Source organism: Apus apus, chromosome 4 (assembly GCF_020740795.1).
Source record: "Apus apus isolate bApuApu2 chromosome 4, bApuApu2.pri.cur, whole genome shotgun sequence".
NCBI lineage: Eukaryota > Metazoa > Chordata > Aves > Apodiformes > Apodidae > Apus > Apus apus.
Genome location: NC_067285.1, coordinates 84,452,833 through 84,476,822, shown reverse-complemented (window position 1 = coordinate 84,476,822; position 23,990 = coordinate 84,452,833). Strand labels below are relative to the sequence as shown.

Here is a 23,990-nt window from a genome sequence, read left to right as displayed (position 1 = left end):
GGATGAGTGATTATCCCATCAGGTTTTTTTAGATGCTTGTCAGACAGAGAGAATTGTACAAGATTTCTTGTAAAGATAATTAAGTCTGGGAACCTTGATCAGTGTTGGAGGGAGTGGGAACACTATTTTAAGCTGCTTTCAAGCAGTTTTCACTGAAGCAAATTCTAACTGCAAAAGCCATATATTTGAAGGCAAAAGGAGATTGCACTGGCTCTGTCAGAACACGGTATTTTAAAGCTTTTACTGTTTATAGCCTTAGCGTTGGAGTTTTAGATCTTAAATATCCTTATTTCTGTTGGTGTTCATCTGTATCTGAAAAGTCCTTATGATATAGGAGATAATAGATATCTGTTCTGGTTCTGGTTTAGAAATGTTTAAGAAGTGGCCATTAGCAGATAAATAGAATCAATTTCTTACTCTTTACAGCAGTGTAGTAAACCTAAGGGTAATGGGTATCTTTCCCTGGGGAAATAAGTGCTAAATATAAATTGTGGAATACTGAATCCTTAATTTGTTTCCAGGAGAAAAAGGACATGCCAGCTTATTTAATGTCACAGAAGAGTGCAAGTGTATTAATTAGTCAGTGTGATTAAAGTTCTTTATGCAAATACATTTTTTCATTGTTTTTCACCACCCTCTATGGTACCTCGTATGTACTGTAATGATTTATTTTATTTCAGAGCTCTTCACCCACCATGTTGCCCTGTGGACCAGCTTTGTCCTTTGTTCGGTGCCTGGTACGGAAGAAGAACGTCGGTGGTGAAAGTCTGGAGGACTCCAAGTTGTGCCGATGCTTATCAACGGTGGACCTTATAGCCCTGGGAGTAGGAAGTACCCTTGGTGCTGGTGTTTACGTCCTTGCTGGAGAAGTAGCCAAATCTGATTCTGGACCTAGCATCGTTGTTTCTTTCCTCATCGCTGCCCTGGCATCGGTGATGGCAGGTCTCTGCTACGCTGAGTTTGGTGCCCGTGTTCCCAAGACTGGTTCTGCGTATTTGTATACTTACGTAACTGTTGGTGAACTGTGGGCTTTTATCACTGGTTGGAATCTCATTTTATCCTATGTTATAGGTAAGCTTAAGAACAAACATAGGTCTCAAGGGTTCCTGAGGCAGGAGATAAAAGATACAGATTTGGGTCTGTCTTTCTTTTCTGTCTCTATACTTGGCTAATACTGCTTTTTACTCCTGCTGAGATGAAATAACCAAAGTAATTTCATTAATTATGTCCTCCTGTGCATCACCATTTGCAAACAGGTTTTTTGCAAGATGTTTCTGTAAACAGCATGTCTTCAGCAGAATGAACTGCATGTCTTGTATGAGAGGGGAGGGAAGGTTTAGATTGGATATTACAAGAAGCTTCTTCACTGAAAGGGTTGTCAGGCACTAGAACAGGCTGCCCAGGGAGGTGCTTGAATCACCATCCCTGGAGGTGTTTAAAAGACATGTAAATGTGATGCTTAGAGACAGGGTTTAGCACCAGCTTACTGGTTGGACTAGATGATCTCAAAGGTCTTTTCCAACCAAAATGATTCTATGATTCTAAGAAAATTGTCAGACATTTCAGTCATGATGCACAAGGATAAACAGGATTTCATTGCTGTCTTTGAACAGCAACAATAATTTCAGCAATTTTTATTTTTCTGGAATACACAAAGTAAGGCTATTTGCAAGAAACCTGTCGCTATAGTATCTCACTTGAAGAAAACAATGATGTTTAAGTACTAACTTGTTACTATAGCCTTATGCTAATTAAATAGTGTCCTATCAGGTAATTCCATAAAGTATAAAGTTGACCAGATGTGAATAAAATCAATGCTATTACGGCATATATTAAAATAACTCTCAATGCTTTAGCAGAGATTACATTTTTTGATTCAGAAACATTTTTTCCCAGAGGTACGTGTTCAAAGCATCCATTATATTGTGTATATGCACGACAAGCTGTATACGTATACCTTGCCCAAATCACTGCAAAACCAATATGCCCATGGATTATATTGAAGTGTATTTAGTGATAGGAGAGTTGTAAAAATAAGGTTGTATCTAGCTGTGGCCATGTGTACTTTTCACCAGAGGAGAGTATTAATCTTAAATACTAACTCTAGCAATATACATCTTGCTAGTGATTTTTTGCTTTGCTTCTAGGTGGACAAACTTCCTTTCATGTTCTTTCTTAAAATGCTTTTTTACATTGCTTTATATTGTTTAACATATGCTATATTGTAACTTCAGAAATAAGTTTCTTCCAGAATTTTATCATATATAAATGATAGAGAAATAATTTCTGCAATGAAAGGGGTAAAAATTTTTTTATTTTATTTGTAGAATAATGTTGCCATTTAATGATTCTAAAACATTAAAATTCCTCAGCAAAACCAAATGACTGTTTTAACACAAGCTCCGCTTCTTTAAATGCAAGTAGCAACATGCTTAGTTTTTTTCCTTTTTCAGTAGAGGTAACTGTATCCCATGGTATGTATGCAAAATCCTAAACATGCATGTATTTGTGAAGGTACATCAAGTGTAGCAAGAGCCTGGAGTGGCACCTTTGATGAACTTCTTGGAAAACAGATTGGTAATTTCTTTGGAACCTACTTCAAAATGAATTACTCTGGACTAGCAGAGTATCCTGACTTCTTTGCTGTATTCCTTATATTACTTTTATCAGGTAAGACAATATACATCTTCATTTATGTGTGTTGTGACGTTAGAGTGTTTCTTACAGACACAAATGCTAAATTGTAGTTTATGTAGAAATACCTTAATAATGTTTAAGAAGTTTAGATGCACATTTGTGTATTGCCACAATAACTGGAAATTAAATGCATATTTCATGTATACCCTCTTCTTTTGTTGAAGCTGAGACATGAAATAATCACTTGTCAGAAAATGATACAGCTCTGTGCAGTTTTTAAGGCTTTACCACTGGGAAATACTTTCAAAGGGACCTTGAGTTTAAGCTCTGTGGTTTGGTGATGTGACGTGCTCTCCTTAAATCACGTGTTGTGCATGTAGTAGGTATTTGTGAAGGGTTTTTCTCCCTCTGTTAACATACTGAGTATAAAATAGCTTTCCCCTTTTTAAGTCTTTGAAAGAGTTGTGCAGCCTAGAACATGTTTGAGCTAAAGGGTGCTCTAAGGGACTGGCATGGGCCAACAGGGCAGTTTGAAACCTAAGAAAACCTTTCATGGCTACTCCACACAGTCCTGTTTCTTCTTTGTCTTTCCTCTTGTGACATAGTTTTAAATCACAAAAACTGACACCAACTATAGGCTTTTGGAAGGATCAAAAAGCTCAGAAATACTGCAAATTATTTGTCAGTTGGCATTAAAAACTTGCTTTCTACAAGGAAACATTCTTACTGCCACCAGGAGTGAAGGAAGCAGTAAGTGTATTCTCAAGAGTATAGTTTGTTTTCAGCCTATATTAGAAGCATTTCAGTATTCAGTGGAGGTCTTAACCATATCTCAAATGTTTGTCATGTTCAGTGTCTCTTTAGATTAAACAAAAGCAGGAGCTTTTCTTTTCTGAAAAGTGAAACTAAGTTTTATGAGTTTAACCTCCCATTGGCTTATTCTGAGTGGCTTTTTTGGACTCAGGAAATAAATTCTGTTCAACTCATGATGCTAGAATAAGTGACCACTGCATCTGAAGCTCTTATTAGGACTCTGTACACAAAAAGATTAATTCCCGCACTTAGGAAGAACATAGAGTGTACTAGACAAGGTTTAGTCCAGCATCCTGCCTCATTGGTGGCTCAGAGTTGCCTACAGGACCAGTTCAGACCATTATGTCTCCATGAGGAATGGAACTGAGTTTGGTGTATAGCTGGAACAGACCTTTCAGTTTCACCTCCTCTAAATTAAGGAGTCAAAAAACCCCAACATTTTGAGAAGCAGAGCAATGAAACTCCACAAACCAAATTATGGAATGCTAGTACAGTTGCTGCCACCTTTTATGTTTTTTTCATTGTCATTACTTCTTCCTAACATAAGAAGTAGAGATTCTTGACAGAAGAGGAAATTCTTCTCCTGTGGTTTGCCACTGCTCCTGAGTTTTCATCTGCATCTTTTCATCCCCACCATCATTCCATCTTCACTTCTCTTGCACTCGTGCTGCAGATTGCCTCTTCAGGTCTCTGTGATAATTAGCCAAGCCACCAGTGATTGAACTGGGTGGGATTCACTGCTGCAGAGATGAGGGACAGTGGGGATGGCTCAGGGCTGAGTAGGCTGAGCATGATGCAGTAACTGGATTACGAGATGTGCAAAGCTGAATTTTAGGAGTAGCAGATGACGTTTTACAGTGAATGTTATGTTCTAAGCACAACAGAAAGTACACAGAAATCTGGTTTGGGAATTTTTCTTACAGAAAAGACTTAAAAAATGTACATGCTATGTTTCATACTGCATTAGGCTGACTGAGACACTCCTTTCTTGGGAAAAACTAAAGAAAGCATACACCTATTTCCAATAAAAATACCATTGGTGCAGAAAACTTGAGCAGCTCATATGATAACTTCTGTGTTATAATAGGATAGCAAGTATCTCATTAGGGGAGTTTTTTACACATTATCCCAAGAGGCTTAAAATTTTCAGACTTAATCTCTAAATAATGAGAGAAAGCATGAAAGCGATATTAGTGAAAATGCTTAGAGTGCAAAGAACCCATGGATGTTTTCCAATTGTATTTCATTTTTCCTGATCTGCTCACTGCCTGCTCTTCCATTAAACTGCTAGTACACTTGCAGTTGTTACAAATCTAATGACACAGTAGGATCCTGAAGGAATAACTTTAAGGGTTTTTCATTTGAATGCACTACTCTGCAACATAAGGCTTGTGTATTCTGTATCAGACTTTTCTAGAATCTCTGTGGATCAGTGTTTGCAAACAGGAGGGGTGCATCTCTTTCAAAGGTTTTATTAATGAGCTAGGAAATGAGACTCTTACTCTGTGATGGGGATATTACCTGAAAAATTGGAGTGAACAGATTACATTGTTAATCTAATATTTTTTCTTATTTTATTATTCTAATGAGTAATTGTACTGTAAGGAATAGGTTATACCAATCTGGTTTTACTAAGCCTAGAATTATTCTAGCTATTTTTGCTCCGTTGCATAAAATTGAGATATTAATTGTAATATCAGAACAGCAGTAAATAACAATTGCTCAAAATGCTTTTAAGTACTTAAAGACTGCAATTTAAGAAGCTTTCTGTTTTGTGGTTTCCAATACACTTACAGGATCATAGAATCATAGAATGTATTGGGTTGGAAGGGACCTATAAAGTTCATCTAGTTCAGCCCCTCTACAATACGCAGGGACATCTCCAATTAAACCAGATTGCTCAGAGCCTCATTAAGCCCGACCTCTATTGCCATGCTGCAAATAGTCTAGTAAATTTGTGCGACTGCTTTTTAAAAGTATAACTTAATGCTGGGTTGTGTTTTTTTTGTTATTCACAACACTTGTATGTATGTATTTTTAAAATGCCATTTTATCAGCTTAAGGGATCATTCACATCTATTAAATATTTTTATTTTACAGGTCTTTTATCTTTTGGAGTAAAAGAATCTGCATGGGTGAATAAAATATTCACTGCTGTTAACATCTTGGTCCTGCTCTTCGTTATGATTTCTGGCTTTGTGAAAGGAGATGCTGACAACTGGAAAATAAGTGAAGAATATCTCATAAACCTTTCTGCATTAACAGAGTAATCTATTTTTTTTAAAATCCATTTACTTGCTTATATTCCAAGCAATTTTCTGTTATACTTGCTTTAGTGTTGTTGCGGGTAGTAAATCAACTAATAGCTCTTTGCTGGGAATTATAAACTTTTTATTACCTTAGAAATAGGTTTTTATTTTCTTATTTGTAATTTCCTTCAAAAAATCATCTTATGTCAATACTGTTGTCCATAGTCTTTTGAGAGATTACTGGCTTCTCCTCCTTAAGCCATGTATTAGCTCAGTTTGTGAGTATGACAGCAAGGGTTGCCTGTGCCATTAGCCTTTTAATATGTTTTGCCACAAACTCCCAAGTGAGTAAGATAATAGTTATGTGATTCCAGTATTCTTCCATTTACTGGTATTTTTATCTTTCTTACAAGCTTTGGCATAAAAATGCCTTATGCAGTTCTGTGAAGAAAGAACTCTGTCTTGACAAGAGCATTTTAACATGTTTTTTTCAGAGTGGTAGGAGAAAGATGGACATGTTTGTCCTACCCGTAATACTATTTTTTTTAAAGTTATTTTTCTGCTGTACTTTTGTTTGTTACAGGAATTGGTCCTCCTATGAGAATGTGACAAGTATATATGGCAGTGGTGGCTTTATGCCATATGGTTTCTCAGGAACATTGGCTGGTGCTGCAACTTGTTTTTATGCTTTTGTAGGATTTGACTGCATCGCAACAACTGGTACAGTATTTATATGCATGTGTATGTATAAGTATATATGTATAACATGCTTCTTTTTGGTAAAAAACCCATACAGAAACCATAACAATCTATCTACTGTTCTTCCTTTGCTTTCTCCTCAGTGTCCTTCAGTACCTCTAGAATGACTCTTGAGTTCATTCCTGAATGTGGCTGTTGTTCTGGGGTGAAGGAGGAGATTTTACTTATTTTACTCCTGTTCTAAAAAAAGTAATTGTTGCTTTCAAAGTCTGGGAAGTGCTTAGCATACCATTTTTTCTGCCCAAATCCTGTTACTATTTGCTCACTTTTATAATTTTCTGAGATGAGATATCTTTCTTAAAGCCTGACTTGTATATGGTTGATAGGGAATGACTACATTGACCTTAGACATTGTAGGTAAATAACTAGAAACTATGGTCTTTGAGTACTATAAATATAGAATGTACTTTGTCCTTTGGTTTACCTCTATTTTAATGCTATTTCTGGCACCAAAATACTGACTTTTGTTCTTTGTCACTGAGCTTATTTTATACAGATTTTTAAATCTTCTATTACGATTCTCATGGCTTAGATCAACAAATGATTTTTCTTTGACGTTATCTTTTAAAGCTGAAGGTGGAAATGAGTAAGAATTTTTGGTGGGGTGTTTTTGTTGTTTTTTTTTCTCTTCAGGAGAAGAGGTCAAGAATCCTCAGAAAGCCATACCCATAGGAATTGTGGTGTCCCTGCTTGTCTGCTTCATGGCGTATTTTGGGGTTTCAGCTGCACTGACACTTATGATGCCATACTATCTACTAGATGAGAAAAGTCCTCTGCCAGTAGCATTTGAGTATGTTGGATGGGGTCCTGCCAAATACATTGTAGCAGTGGGATCCCTCTGCGCTTTGTCTACAAGGTAAATACATTGAAATAGTAATTTTATTGGGAAAACCTGATGGGTAGTACCTGACATTTAAGTATTTGTTCATGTGTTCATTTTGAAGGCTCATTTCATGCAAGAAATTAGCAATAAGTATTATGAGTATGTTTTAGACTTAGGCAGGTCACAGTAGGTGCATTAATTTAAGTTCCTTTCTTAAACTGTACCGTTACTGAACTCTACCTCTGTGGCTTATTACCCATTTTTTTTTTTAAATTAAAATATGTATTTTTGGACATATGACCTGCAGATTATCTTTAACTGGCAAAAAACTCCTCAATCCTTTTGTCCTTTCTTGCTGTGCACTTCCAATGAATCAGCAGCTTTATGAGCTCTGTGTATTGGCAGGCAAAATTGGAAGAGATGAGCAACTAGCTCCACTCCTCGTCTTTGTTGCCTGTCTCTGCTTTCTTCCAGTAGACAGTCTGTCTTCTGACACCATCCCTCTCTGTGGTTTCTGTGTGGTTCTTTGAGATGTAGATTATAGCTCTGGAAATATTGTAATTTATTCCTCTTTGTGAAACTGTGGGTGTCACCAGAACTTAATGTGTTACTTTGATTAAAAAGATCAAGGATGGCATGTAATATATTAATATCTGTTCATAAATATTACACCCCAACTGTAATGTGGCATAAACACTTTTATATAGAATAGAAAATTGCTTAATACTTGAATTTAGGGATAGAAAAATGCTGATACTAGTGTTCTACCTGAGCTTAGGTAGGTAAGGACTCCTTTACATGAGCTTCAGCACTAATGCAGACAGCACTCCAAGATAACCCTGTAAGCATTAGCCTGAAGAAGATAAGCATGCTGACTGTGGACAGTGCTTTAAAGGAATTTTGATGTAGGAGGGGATAGAAAAAGGTCCTAGTTCCAGAATGACATTAGAAGTATTGTAGGGCTGACTGAAGAATATCATAGTTACACAGTTCATCCTGGGATTATAGTTATTTTCTATCTAGCTTTCATGGTCCACTCAGTTTGGAGGGTGTTACTGAATTTTTCCTCTATAGTGATAAATAGCAAAAGTGATGTAAAATCAGAAATTACATTAAAGATACGAATACTAGAAAAAAAAATGAATGGAGATAGTGAAATGTTTGTTCAGAAATTTGAACTGTTGATCTCTTCTTTGGCATATTCTGAATAATTCTGTTTACTCATATGAAAAGGTTAATTGTACAGTCTGTTGACTGATGTCAGTTTAGAGTATTTCATATTTCTCAGTTTAGAGGTATAATTAAGAAAAAGAGTTGGGATAATTGCTTATGGTTCATATATTTACCACTTACCGTGTTATGTCGTGAACTTTTTTCCTCAGTGTAAAGTTGTTTATTAATATTTCTGTTGTTTTTGTGAAAGTACTTAAAGAGGGATAGGAGAAAGAAATTTTACAAAGCCACAACAGCAAAAAAACTTGTCAGTGGATTATAATAGTATCCTTATCTGAAAAATCAACTGTCATCCTGATTTAAGAAACCTTTTTTGGAAGGGACATTCATACATCAAAATCAGTTCATGTGCAATGAAACTTACCTCACGTGTGTCTAACTTTAACACTTGTGTCTCACAAGCATTACTGGAGGGATCTAGGATCTGTGGTATGTAAAAGCTGTGCCCTCTGTAAGTGATTTAGTTTATTCCCTGAAGTAAGAAAGGCAACCATTCACCTGGTTAAAAACTGGTGTGCTTGCTGCAGAGGTTATACTGGCTATGATTTTGGCTTTTGTCCTTTCAGTGTTGTTTTTTTTAATTTAAGAAATATGTTCTAAAAAAGCTTTGAGTTATCAACAGTATAAAAGCTTTCTGTGTTCTGCTAATAACAAATACAATTTAATTTGCTTTACTTCTTCCAAAAAAGAAACGATCTTAATGAAGCTTGGCTTTAATCAAAAGAAATAACATGCCCAAGTATAACTGTATGGTGCTTACTTTGAATTACTGTTAATCAGCAGCCTTCACATGGAATTGTAGTGTATAAGAGATGCTGCTCGTGCTTATTGATTTGCTGCTGCTGACTGACAGACTTTCTACAAAGGACTAAAGCTTAAATGCATAGTGTGACCTGGAAGATGTTCCTGGTCCACTAATGCCCAAGAACTACAGAGATGGCAAGAGTGATTTTGCTAATCTGAATTCTCTCTGAGAAAGTAATCCCATTGCCTAAATTAATTTAAAAAAAATTCAACTTTACAGGGAAAAAGAAATTTCTTTTTGTGTCAATCTGTAGTATCTTGGGCTATGGGGCTTTCTGGTTTTGTCTTACAATAATGAATTTTGTTTCTATACATGCCATTAATTAACGTTGTTTATCTTGTCCATTATACAATTCTGCATGAACTGTGTTTGCCATGTTGCATGTGTTTGCTTTTTACTCAGTCTTCTTGGATCCATTTTCCCAATGCCACGTGTAATCTATGCTATGGCGAAGGATGGGTTGCTTTTCAAATGTCTAGCTCAAATCAGTTCCAAAACGAAGACCCCACTAGTTGCTACTCTATCGTCTGGTGCAGTAGCAGGTGAGACTAAGAGTTGATCCTTGTAAAGAAAGGTGCACTGCTAAACACGTTGCATATATGGAAATAGAACACTGTTGTGCAGCTTTTATTTGCTTCAGACTGAACTGATCAAATCTGATTGTCACCAGGTAAAGCAGACTGCCAGTAAAACTTCTCTCTACCACAGATTTTTTATTTGATGGCTAATCTCGAGTGCTGTTAAAGCCTAGGTTCAAAATAGACAACAACCCAAATCCAAGAACATCAATCAACCAAACAAAAAGCCAAGAGCAGCAACACGGAGCCTAAACCAAAACTATACCTAAAGCCCATGAACTCTTCCAAGCTTTCTTTTTGTGTAGTTGGGTTTACCAGTAAAGCATTGTGCTTTTAATAACCTGTATTTGAACTATACATTTTTCTGTTCTAGTCTTCTCGGCTCTATGTTCCCTTTGCCCCGAATTCTGTTTGCCATGGCACGCGATGGTTTACTCTTTAGTTTTCTTGCCAAAGTGAGTAAGAGGCAGGCACCAGTTGCTGCCACCTTGACAGCAGGGGTCATCTCTGGTAAGCTCTCAAAGCCCGTGTTACTTAAATCTGAGATTTAAACACCCTGTGCACGTGCATGGTACTTTATATTTTTTAAAAGAGCTGCTTGTTAACTTCCCTTGCATGTACAATGGGAATAAAATCACCAAGTAATCAAAGGATGTAAGAACTCCAGATCATGCCAATCATGGTGGTGGTGATGCCCTTAATGTCACAAAATTTTAAATTATTTATTTAATTTATTTTTTAAATATTGGCCTCTTGTATTGTGAACAAGCTCTTACTTAATATGGGTTCCTTCGGCTGATGTTCTACTTACAGGTTTCCTGTGTCTGATACACACCTATACACTTATCACATCTATAATGGGGGAAATAACTTTTTTATTATGAGACATGAGAAAAAAAAATCTGCATTTGCAACAGTATCAACTCTTTTGTGGAATACAAAGATTTAATTTCTTTTTTTTTGAAGAGAAAGAATTCTGGTTTTGTATGGGTTTACCAAATTGTGGTTGAGGGGTACTTGTGTGTGTTGCAGTGTTATGTTTGTATGCACATACATATATATGCACATACATGCCCACATATTTTTTAGCAAAATAGCATTTTGGGAGCTGTTGTCAACTCTTAAATGTTTCACAAGGACAGATTGTTAACATACAACTGTTTCACCTTTGTCCGTACTTCTTGTAGAGGTACATGTAGTTGAGCCCAAACTACCCAGGAAAACCGGAAGCTCTAGTATTTAACTCAAAGGCAAATAAAAGTAATAGTCATAAAAGTAATTCAAATATTAAAGACATGCCTTATAACATTTAGTAACCCTGGCAAAAATATATATCAAATAAGAGGTTTGGAATTGAGACAAAAAGATTGTTATTTATAGTCAGGGTCATCCTCTGATGCCACAAGACTGGAACTGCTCACACCATGTACTTGACAATAATGTGGGAACGGCACAGTTGTTGTCCTGATAGTTCCTCATAAAGCATTATTATCAGTTCCCTTTTCTTTGGTCAAAATACAAATAAATGGCTTAGAAATTACTTTCATTGTTTTGACTATATTATGTGAATTTATGTTATTGATTTTTTTCCCCGTAGTAATTTGGAAGTGCAGTTATGTGAGATGAAATTAACATCTTTATCTGAAATTGCAGTGATGATAGGGAGAAAGAAAACGGTGTTACCCAGCTGGTAAACTGATACAGTCATACAGCTCTGACTATAGCTAGGCAGCAGCCACCACTTGGACTGCTTTTAGACAGTTTGGAGAATTTAGTGTGTCAACAACTTCCCTGAAGACAGATTTATCTACTGCTGGAGGACTAATTTATTCTTCTATTTTTAAAATAAATGGTTTTGCCATAATAGTTACAGATGTATTGCAACAGCTTCTAATACCTGACTTTTCATTCGTAGCATGAACTGTTTAATAGCTTTAAGAAATGTTAAGGAGATTAGATGTTTGGGCTCTTTAATCAAAGTTGTCAGGTGAAGACTGCAGTTGAAGCAACTGTCATGTCATTACTGTGGCTTACCTTTTCATAGCTGGTAATCGTGATTGCAAAACTGCACATAGCAAAATGTTTGGTGTCAGTCCAAGGTTTCTTCACCACAGAGTCATATCCTGTTGTTTCCTTCCAATTAAGAGAGCTGGAAAAGTGATACCATGCCTTTTTTCTCTTAGTAAAAATCTTACAGGAATTTTTCAGTTCAGTTCTCATGTAAAAGAATATTCTGGACTACAGAGTTGCCTTTCAAAGCCAGGATTAAAAGTTGAATATAACTACTGTACATGAGGTTCTAGTAGGTTCTGTTCTTCCTCAGCTTTGCTTGCCTTTTGAACATGCAAAGCAGTGAGAGATTCAGAAATCTACTCCATAAATTACTTGTTTGAGTTAGGAACATCACCATCACTAAAGAAAATGGGATGGTCTTCTTTCCTTCATTGGAAAAGGAGACACCCATATGAAATTTTCAGAAAATCACATTTTGCTTTCTTCTTCAGGATCAAATACCAGGGGAACGTGTGTTTGTGCACTTATATACCTGTCTAATAATATATTAACAAACAGATAGCATAAATATTTTATATAAGTATTTCTGAACTTAGAAAAATTTCTGTATGTATATACATACAGTGTATAAAGGCTACATTTAATAATTTATTTTTATGTTGAGATGACTGCTGATACAAAAGCTTAAGTATTTTTAGATTCTTTCTCCATCTCAATAATGTTAAGAAAATAAAATATTTTAAGAGGTCCTTTGACCATTTATATTTAAAAAAATTAGCATTAGCCTGTCATTTACTGATGACTTATGCTAATTTCTTTAGAAGCTATGTCTGTCTGTGTGCAAGCACCATAGACAAAACACGGACATTCCAGAATCTCCAAAATAAGGTGGCACTGGCTTTTATAAACACAAAGACTTCCATAATTACTATCAGTATCATGGAAGTTCCTGCCTCTGATTTCAGGGATCTTAGGTATATTAATTCTTGGAGATTTTGCTTGCCTTTTCTGAAGGCCTCAACTTTTTTTAGTAAGACAATAATTTTTCTAAAACCCACAAAACTATTTTATTTGAGACAAATCCTGAAAGTCCTCTTTATATGGAGCTCTTCCTCAGTTCAGCAGATATTTTACCTACTGGTGACTTAATGGGTTGGATCATTGTTCCCCAGTTTTGTGGTGGGATCCATCCTCTCGGCTCTGGAGAGATTCTATTGCACGATCTGTATGTTACTCCATAAAAATGTATTTTGATGTGGCTCAAATTCAACAAGCCATGTGTGCAAATACTTATGTCCAAATAAGTCCAATACATATTGCTTGATTATGCAGCATGACTGTATGGCTCATCAGTGCATATCTATATGGGTGAGATTCCCAGTTGTAGGGAATTAGGTTTGGGAATGTTGACGATGACTTCAAAAATGTGTTTTTAAGGATTACCATTATTTCATTCCTATTGCTGTCAGTAAAACAATTTAAACTGCGGTCAGATTTTAAAATCTTAGCTCTTAATATGTTAGTCTCATACAAATTTGCATTTTCTTTTCCTTTTTAGCTATAATGGCATTTCTGTTTGACCTAAAGGCTTTAGTGGACATGATGTCTATTGGTACACTTCTTGCATATTCACTCGTGGCAACCTGTGTCCTCATTCTTAGGTGAGTCAAAAGCATCCTTTCTATTCTATTGTGTTTTATTTTGTGTTGGTCAACACAGAAATAAATTACACTTTAGAGAAGAATATTTTATCACATAGTGACTTATTTAACATATGCATTTTTTAAAATACACTTAAATTCTAACAAAGCAGTTGTACAATTTTAATGCCAATTAGTACACTTCTGGGAAGCAAGTCAGAATTAACTTGCCACTCCTTAAAGAAGCTTCCCTGCCCTTTCTTTCCCTGCCATGGACCACCAGATTCTGTGCCCTGTTTTTGTACAAGACTGGACATTTATCTGATCCATTTGTGCATTTGCATAGCTTAAAAAACTTCCAGAAATACACACTGCAAAATAATCAATCACAATAGTTTGTTTATATATGATAGTGACTTATAGTATTTGCTGTTGCAGTGCAGTTACAAATTGTGAATGTCTACATCTCTACAGTGAAGAATTTAGTATTTAAATACATTCATAGAGTCATATTACAGTAATCTTAATTTTTTTATTATCCTGTTGGTTTTATGCATAGGTACCAACCCAGCTTAAGCTATGACCAGCCACAGTATTCTCCAGAAAAAGCAGCTTTGGCTGCTTCAGAAAGGGGCTCTGCGGGAAGTGAATCACAGATAAATATGATACAAGAGAGTAACTTCAGTCTTCAGGCCCTGATTAATCCATCCAGTTTACCTACAGAGCAGACTGCAACTACTGTTAACTTTTTAGTGGGTGTGTTAGGTAAGTATTCAGCTACCCAAATGCATTAATAATGGAATTTTATTAAAGACAAAATTAAAAATCAAGTGATAGCATGCCTCCTTTCAGTCATCAATAATGTGTCATTCTGGAGAATGCTGTTATACTTCTTGATGGATTTAATCTGTAGTCTGATATATTTTCCTTTAATAAAACATGTTTCATTGTAACATTTCATACTGAAGAACTGCTATAATTTTTCTTAAAAGTCACTTCCTCTTCAATGCAGAGATTAAGTGACCTCTTTCCCATTTCCATCATCCCATTCCATCATTTTCCATTGTTTTTCACACAGCTTTCTTGGTTTGTGGCTTGAGCGTCCTTACAACTTATGGGATTCATTTCATTGCTAACTTGGAGCCCTGGAGTATTGGTCTTCTTGCTGTGCTGGTGACATCCTTCATAGTTACCATTCTCCTCATCCAAAGGCAGCCTCAGAACCAGCAGAAAGTGGCCTTTATGGTGAATGACACATTCTCTATGTTACTCTCTGATAAGAAGTTTGGATGGATTCTAATGAGTGGGAGAGGGACAGAGAGAGAGATGGTCCTTTTCCAGGCAGTCTTTCATTACTGCACTGCCACTGTTGCAGGTTTCTTGGTGAAGGCAAGGTCAATGGCTGCTCGTGGCATGTGCAGTCCTGTCCAGATCTTCTCAGGATGAGAAAGGTTTTCATTGCTCAGAGACTGAAGTGTGTGACACGTATAGGAGCATGGTTGCAGAAAATGGCTGTACCACTGAAGTCAGTGTGAACAGCTGCTGTTACAACTAGAGGATCTGACAGCACAGATCTTCTAGGTATTCTTTTAGACACATCCCCAAAGTGCACGTTGCTGAAATGCAAGTAATTTTAGACCTCAATTTAAGTGCTTAGAAACTGGAAAATAATTCAGAAACTGATTAGTGTGCAGTCACTTGTCTGTGTTTTGTGCAGTGTTTGGACCACAATAGAGTTTGCACCTCCCAGAGTATACACCTTTCATTTTGAACTTTCACTTATGTTCTAATATCAGTTATTTAATTAAGTATTTAATGGAAATAATGAAGTATAGTGATGAAAGTCAAGGAATCTGGTGGAATTGGGGGGGCTTTTCAGAAAGAAGGAATATATAAAAGTATACAACTAATATTTTTCATCTGTAGATTCAGGAATTCATTCATGTATGTTCAGCACAAACTGGAAAGTTTTTCTTCACAGCCTTAGATAATTTATTTTAAAAAATAATGTATTTTAAAAGTTTTTAGTGTGTAGATACCCAGTTAAACCCAGTGAGAATAAAATTTCACTATATTTAAAAAAAAGTATTTTCCTATTCTTTTTAGTGAGTAGATGAGTGACCTCTAGTTTGTGTTGTATAACTAAAGTGTGACATGCAATAAATGACATTTAATTCTACAGACATGTTAAAAATTTCCTTTTAGGTTCCACTATTGCCATTTTTGCCATCATTCAGTATCCTAGTAAATATTTACTTGATGGTACAATTAAGTGGAGACACTTGGATCAGATTTAGCTTCTGGATGGCACTCGGTAGGTACTTCTGTTCATTTCAGTCTCCTCTTACATTAGGACAGATTAATCCCATCTTAGAACATTTTATTCTCTTCCTTTAAATATGTGAACAAAACTCTGTGTTTTAGTAATTCAGCTAATATTTCTGATCAAAACAAGAGCATGACGCAGGTGTTTTTATATGCAGTCAAAATTATAAATACAGTTTTGAGGTAAGAGAAAGAATCAAAGTTATAGGACTAATTCCAGTAAGCCACAATTTGTTTTTTCCCATGAAGTACAGCTAAAATTTTGCAGAGACCTGTTTGTAACAGTTTTCTTCCCAGAATATCAGTCATTCTCCTTTAAGATAAAGAAAACTGTACTAATTCCATCTAGACATAAATTGGAGATAGTACTTTCTGCGACCTATTAGAGCATTCAGTTAAGCAAAAAGGATTCACTGTGATTCAGTGTCTGCACTTTCCAGAGAAATGGAATACCTGAAGCATGAGCTCTAATTCAGAAGAAAGTTGTTTCAGAAAATACATTCCACTAGAGAGTAATAACTAACTACTACTTGCCTGAAAATGCTATTAACTTTTTTTTTTCCTTTTGGAAGGCTTCCTCATTTACTTTGCTTATGGCATCAGGCACAGTCTTGAAGGTCATCGTAGTGATGGAGATGATGATTCCTGTTCAGAAAATAGTGGGTTTCAAGAAAAGAACCCTGTGGAAGAAATGGATGAACCTGAAAATGCAAATGAAAGTGATCAGTTTCTTCCACATGAGAGGACAAGTGAATGTTAATCTATGCAAACATACAAGTCTTTTAAACCTTTGATTGACATTTTACTTGCAGACTGAAATTTCAAAAGCTTTCTGCCAACATTGTGCCTCTTGAAAGTGTTTACAACAAGGCCTGGCTGATATTTTGGTCAAGCTGCTGATCCACTGTCATCACTTCAGAACTGAGAGCATGGAGATTAATATTTAAATTAAAAAACAAATAAGAGAAGTAACCTTTGGCAAGCAAAAATTTGGATGCATTGGTTGAACTGTCATCCACAACCACTGGCAATCATAACATGAAGAACTCTAGAAGTGCCTGCAAGAAGTTCTGAATTTGACACTGCATTTTGAACACAAGTGCCTTTTGTGCCTTCTCTTTTTCTGTGTTTTGTGTTTTGGTCTCTTTTTTCTACAGAAGTAACTCTGACAGGAGATAACATGCAGACAGGCCTGGGAAGTATTTGCAAAAAGGGTGGTAATTGTACAGATTTGATATTTTGCAAAAAGTAGGGGATCATGTATTTATACAAAAAGAAATATTGCTTACCCTTACTAAGAGTAGTACTCTGTATTACGAAGAGTAGTACTCTGTAGTACGAAGAGTAGTTATGTTGTTTTCTGCAGAAGCATCTGAGAAATAATCTGTTGGTCACAGTATTGACAGTGACATTCGTATATTGTGCTTCTGATTTCAGAAAGGCTGGGATGTTATCCCTGACTACATAATTAAGTATTTACATACAGCAGTCATAATTTATTCCCCCTATACTTTCTTCTCCTTTATCATGTTCCAGAACTGATATTTCTGAGGTTAGTTGTTACACATTGCTTCTCCTCTGAAAAATTAATGCACAAAATCCCAGATTTATTTTCAGATGGAAAGGGGTGTTAAAAAAAGAGGCCCAGGCTTTGGAAAAAATCCTGATGAAAACAATTATTTCAGTGCTTCACTAAGCCTTTACTACATAGTAATTTTCTGTGAGCCAAGTCTACATCCACAAATTCATCCATGTGGTTAGGATGTCCAAATGCTAATCTATGTAAAGAGCCAAATGATTGTAGCAGTGCTGGGTGAACAGTTAGTTTAAAGCTAGTGCAAATGGAAACTGTTCTTCTTTCAACATAAAAGTCATGTCACCTGTCAAAGTCACCGAGGTATTCTAGCACTTTTTCTCAGCAAGTAGTAAGCTGAATGTCCCATGAAGGATTCCACAAAATGAAGTTATTTTGCAAGAATATATTTATAAAAATAACTTCCCTACAGTAAAAACTGTCTTGGACTTGTCATGGAATATTGCAATCTAATGCTGGTATTAATAATTGGTATTAATCTCTGTAGATCTCATGAGAGCTGTGCTGGTTGACAGTGAAATGCACCTTAGTTTTTGTAAGAGCCAGAATTTCAGAATTAAAAAACAAAAAAAAAGGACCTAGTTAAGCTGCTTCTGTCCCCCGTTCTTTTTCACAGCTGTAGATTCATGCTTTTTAATCTTGAAACAGCTTCAGTTGTATGAGTTGTACATGCCTAACTGTTAAAGGGCAGAAGAAGTGCTTCTTGATAGGGAACTCTGCAATGGGCTGATACTCCACCGTCTGAACCAGGTCTGAGGTTTTCAGCCTGATCCTTTCTTAGCTTGACCTGTGAGGAGAGGGTCCTGTAGTGCGGGCAGTAGCGTGTGGATCCGTGTCTGCTGTTGCACCAGTGGCCTCTACTGGCTACTCAGGAGTAGCAATCTGAAAACCTAAGAGGCATGAACAGGGAAAACACCTCCCTCTTGTCTGAGGTTCCATCATATACGTCCACCAGCTGCAACTGCTGTTGTCCTAAGGACTGTTCTAGCGATTGGTGGTCCTTAAAAGTGGATGGGACACAGAGGATGAGGAGAAACTATAGGGTAGGTGGCAGTGGGATATTGTTTCTTGATAAATCGTAATGCCTCCAGAATGGATCATAATTTTTTTTTGCCACTTCTTTCCAAAATTCGTCATCATTTACAAGATGTCATTAAGGAAGGACTCAAATCTCATATTAGACTAATACAAGTAGGTAACATGTTAAGTAAATATTTGGTTGATAGGAATGGATAGGAATTCTCAGGGCAGTTCCTTGAGCTATTGGTAATTTTCAGTACCTCTATTCAGTGAATGAAGGAGCTGTCTTATGTCAGTTGGATCTGCTATTTTAATTGTACTTCCCAACTGGGGCCTATTTTTATGCCAAAAATTACAAAAGAACTGTATGTTCTTGTTTGAAATACTAGGAATTTAAGACTTTCCAGGCTCTTTAAAGGAATCCAAAACAGTAATCCTTAGATATGTCAAAACAAAGTACCAAAGCATCAAATATATGAATATATGTTCAGTTGTTTTTAATCTAACAGGTATTTGAAATACAGAAGCTGATGCTTTTCCTGAAGCACAGCTTTTTCAGTGGTTATACTTTCAGAGGACATTCTTAACCTGTCCTGCCCAGGACTCAGCTTAAATCCTCAGCTGCAAAAAATGCCATTGCTGAGGGAGCAGGTCAGCAGTGCTCAGGCAAAGCTTTTGCATGATGCGTTTACACACCTACAGCGAAACACAGCTCTTTAAAAATGCCTTACACATCTCAGTGTGTGAGAAGAAAGACTGACTTTTTTTCTGTGATTGCTGATGCTGCAGAGCAGGCAAGCCAGGCTCCCAAGATACAAACTGCTGCTGTTCTGTGATGTGCAAGGAAGATCCCATTTCCCCTCCCTAAGGCCCTCATATAGAATGTATATGTGCATGCCTGTCTATATGTTTGCATCTGACATTAGCCCATAGTGATTTTGATGTACTGATTAACATAATTTCTATACTGCACTGGAATTTTCCTTTGAAAGGGATGCTGTCAATATAATAAACTTCTACTAAGCAAGTTCTAGCTAAAGCTCTTGGAGATAATTAGAGAAAACAAATTTTCCAGCTTGTTTGCCTAATGGATGTGTCAGCACTTTGTGTATTGACAGCTTCCCCTTTCATTTGTATAAATATTTCTTCCCTCTTGTTACATAAATGAATGATATAAAATAGAAGAATGTGCCTGTACAAATGTTGCTAAGGGAGATGGGAGCAGCTGCAGCACAGGAACTATCCTATCCACTAAACTAATGTGATATAAAATTAAAGTCATTTGGTATTCTCAGTCACTTCAACTGCATAAAGCTTATTTATATGTGTGTGTAGTTAAAAGTCATTACTAGTCAGTGGCTGAGTAAGAACAAGCCAGAAGTAAGATACTTACGCTAATATTGGTATGCATTTTTATATGCAATCTTGAAATTCCAGATGCTTTAGTTGAGCTTTGCAGGAGCAGGCTGTGTGAAGGACTGGCATGCTAGTCCATGTATGAAACAAATCCTGATCGTTTCTTGCATTTGCTGAGAGAGCAGCTGGAAGCACAAGTCTGGTGGAATGAAATAGTTGTCATTTTTTTTTAACATAGCTGTTGATATCGTCAGTTGTTCTGTGCAAATAATAATGGTATGTGTTATTACAAAATATCTGTTACTGGAGGTAGCTTATTGTGGTTTTTTTCCTTTGTGGAAAAAAAATCCTCCAAATCATATATTTGCATTTGTACAGTCTGTGTATGCCTTTAGATAGAGAAATTATTCTTATCTAGTTGCATTTAAGAAAGTAAGCCAAAGCATATTTAAGGGAGAGCAAATACCTATTTTTGTTCTGAAGGATAAGAAATAACATTTCTATGTAATTCCTGTTAACTAAAGTGATCTTTTTGTATTTCTGTCCTAATTCTGCAATAGGTAATTTTATGAGGTGTCTTAGATTTAGTTGTCTGTTATCCTGGATAAAACTATTTTGTTAATAGTAGTATGCTTTTTCCTGCACATCAAATGCTGGTTAGATTCCTGAAATCTGTCATACTGTGTTTATGTCACCATGTGTTAATGACATTTACATTACCTGCTTTTAGAGAATTATCAGTAATAAATGTCAATACGAGTGATACAGGGTTACTTACGTACTTACTTAGGAATTTAACTATGCCATCCAGAAACATCAAATGATACAATGAATTAGAGGCAAAATTTGGTAAAGTTTAGATAAATACACAAGGCTAGCGACCTTTCCCCTAAATTTTATGCAAAGATACATATATTTTTTAAGAAATAAAATGCATACTGTTTTCATGGAGGTTTAAAGAAGTGCCAATATAAAATGTGCTGTAAGCATCCCGAGACACAACCTGGTGAAATCTGTGACAGTGCAGAAAATCTGTCTGGGACTGTGCAATCGTTTTAATCCTCCGTGATGCCTTTGGCATAGAGGTACCTTTTGTGCAGTAGGAATTTAATTCACATGATGGCTGGTATGTGTTATTTGGTTACATACAAAAGAAAATAAAAGCACCTTTTAATGTTCTTGGGCCCTGATTCTTCCTAGACTTGCCAGGAAGTTTGTTGAAATTGTAATATGTTAATTGAAAGCACTGGCATTACTCAGTGTTAGGCAAATATATATTTTACAGAAAGAGCAGGTGGTATTTCACATATTTGTTTTTAATTTCCTGTACCTTTAGTATTTCTTTCTGGTATATGTTTTGAGGACCTCTGCATTTTTAGTAGTTGCACCTTTTCAAAGCTACATATAATGCCTTTGCCATCTCCTGATCTGTTTTCCATTTGATTTTAGAAAGCAAACTCCTTAACATTAGCTAAGTCAAAGGATTTTTGTGCATGGACACAAGTTACAAAGAACTGTGTATATATATCATTATTTTTATTGTAAATGGACAAATTCTGTTGTCCTTGTATGTTTTCATTGAGCCTTGTGCCAGGTAAACTCCAGCTTCACCAAGTTTAGTTGGAGTCAGGACAAAGGATAAAAGGTTTTGAACATTCAGGAGGGCTTTTTTCTTTTGTGTTAACAGAAAGTAAAGCATGAAATATGTGTTACATGTCTTTAAAAGTAGTTATGTTTGCATCATTTTAAAACATTAGTGTTCATACCCATTTTAACTTTTCCTTTTGTTCATATGTGCATTGTAGTGATTCTTTCTGTATTATATGCTGCTGAGCATTTAAAATGTAGATAGAATGATTATGATGCAACTTAACTACAAATTTGTATTTCTTTGATGTGCTCTACCAAAAAGAAAACTCTTGAATTTCTATGAATGTAAAAATGCTTATATTTTAAAATATGGTGCTTTGTTTTTGTTGTTTTTTTTTTCACTTTTACAATAGAATTGTAATCAGCAGTATTTTTAGTTACCATAGTTCCAGATTCTGATGGAAATTACATTGCTTGTCATTTACTGTAACGTGCTTCATGGGATAACGATTTTGCATTTGTTCCGTATTTTTTAAATAAAGCTGAAGATCACTCACTTTTATGTACTTCATACAACAGCACTAATTTTAACCAACCACGATAGTTTTAGTAAAAACTCAAATGATATAGTAACTTAATAACCATTAGTGTGTCAGATATCTAATGTAATTATATTATACAAATATTAACTAATTTGAAACAAATAACATGATAGCTAATACTGATTTTATAGAGGGGAAAAAAACAACCATGTTCTATGTTTAAATCTTCTATTTTTCCAGTGGTCTGGAGATGGGAATACTAGCTGTGTTTGTTTCATACTTGCTCCCAAGCACTCAAGAACTCATTGAAACAGAGGGTAACACCCTTAGATTTGGGCGTTTTATCTTACTGTGCCAAACCAGGGATGATGTTAGTTTTGATTTCCAGAGGGAGGGAGTGGCCCTCAGCATTTGTGGTGCTCAACTTTCTGAAGCACCAAGCCTTGTCCTGGCAGCACCCAGCCTCAGAGCTGGATGGATAAACTGTTTTCTCTTTTTTCCCTTTTTGGAAAAGAAAAAAAACAAGCCAAACTTTGAAGAGTACTGTGGCTATATCAGGAGAATAAAAGCATGAGTCTGGGCAAGGGATAACAATAGCCTTGACTCTGAAAACCACGCTTCTAGGACAAGCTTATTACCAGGCACCGTTTTGAAGGACATTTGAGTAGTCATCTATGTTCACAGACTTAAGAGTAGCTACAACTTTGGCTTTTTTTGAGGTATACTGCAAGTCTTGTATATAACTCATAAAGTTTTCAAATTATTAATAATCACTGTATCGTACATACAGATTTACTAAGGCTGACCTTGAAAATCTTGGTCACATGAAGCAATGGGAATACAGCCACTGATTTAAATGAGCACAAGAGTCATTCTGCCAGTATCAAGTTTAAAACATTGACCTGAAAAAATGTATTTAAGCTATGAGTTTACTCATGTGGACAACTAAGGTAATTACGTGTAGGTTTACATTAGTTCTTCTGTTTACTATTAATGAAAATGTAACTAGTTTTTTGTGCATCTCCATTTAAAACTAGAAAATGTAAAACTCAAAATCTTTCTTCATAGTAGATCTAAACAGGAGAAGGGTGTATGTCAGCTTAGATATGTCTTAAAATTAATGCAGTATATTTTCCAAAATATACTAACATTTGGATCTCTGTCAGCATTAGGTCATTGACCTACCCTGTGTATGAAAGGAGAAGGGAAAATTGACCTAGGAAGGCACACAGCAATTGCAAATAGCTGCTTTACAGATGATAGAAAAACCCCCACACTTCATCAGAAGCAGGAGCTGTGAATCTTTTTCACAGTATATGACACATCTTTTCTGAGTTATCTCTGAGATTAATTTCCTCTAAAACAAAGACTGATAACCTTTTCAGATGATACTTGGTGATATTCTAGCTGTTTAAAAAGATAAATAATTTTGGACTTTCAAAATCTCCTTTAGGAATAAAAATATATTTATTGTAATGGTGATGGAAGAAATGTTTAGGATATGCATGTATATGTACTTATAAGAGCAGGGGAGCATTATGTATATCCCTTCCAATTTTTTTAGTGGATGCAGACAAAGCCTAGACTTCCTTCAAGATCTGCAAGTGCTCTACTCCATTCCTTATGCCCCAGAGCTGTGGCCAGCGACACCATTCCTCATATACTCGATCCTGATTTGCACTGGACTCTGCTCTTGTCTATTACGGGGTCTGCTTGTGACCTCTGACAGCCATTTTCCTCCTACTATCACCTTGCCCAGCATCTACGTGTGATGGCCCTGCTGCTCATGTTCTCTCCTCCCTTCTCCAAGGAAACCCTCAGGTTTCAAGAAACAGCTTCTGACAGCTCAGTAGGGCCATAAACATCCACGCAGCAAACGCTTACTTGGCTCATTTGTACCACCCTGTTCACCCCTTAGCAGTGAGGTGACATCCTCTCCATGTGCTTCACAGGCATCAGTCGTGCCTGAAGACTGTGTCACGCACTGTGCAGCTCCAAATACCAACACACAGA

General features: G+C 36.2%; 1 protein-coding gene across 5 annotated transcripts in view; it reads left to right on the top strand.

The window, feature by feature from the left end:
• The window catches only part of SLC7A2 (solute carrier family 7 member 2), a 62,084-nt gene extending 40,093 nt beyond the window's left edge, over nt 1–21,991 (top strand). For all 5 annotated transcript variants that reach the window (XM_051617190.1, XM_051617188.1, XM_051617189.1 and 2 more), the window contains 11 exons: nt 681–1,071; nt 2,515–2,670; nt 5,551–5,716; nt 6,283–6,419; nt 7,092–7,314; nt 10,271–10,407; nt 13,469–13,571; nt 14,110–14,315; nt 14,629–14,795; nt 15,756–15,864; nt 16,448–21,991. In XM_051617190.1, the coding sequence (XP_051473150.1) occupies nt 696–1,071; nt 2,515–2,670; nt 5,551–5,716; nt 6,283–6,419; nt 7,092–7,314; nt 10,271–10,407; nt 13,469–13,571; nt 14,110–14,315; nt 14,629–14,795; nt 15,756–15,864; nt 16,448–16,635 (1,968 nt within the window). In that variant the 5' untranslated portion in view covers nt 681–695 and the 3' untranslated portion in view covers nt 16,636–21,991. The remainder of the gene's footprint in view (nt 1–680; nt 1,072–2,514; nt 2,671–5,550; nt 5,717–6,282; nt 6,420–7,091; nt 7,315–10,270; nt 10,408–13,468; nt 13,572–14,109; nt 14,316–14,628; nt 14,796–15,755; nt 15,865–16,447) is intronic.
• The last annotated feature ends 1,999 nt before the right edge of the window (nt 21,992–23,990 follow it).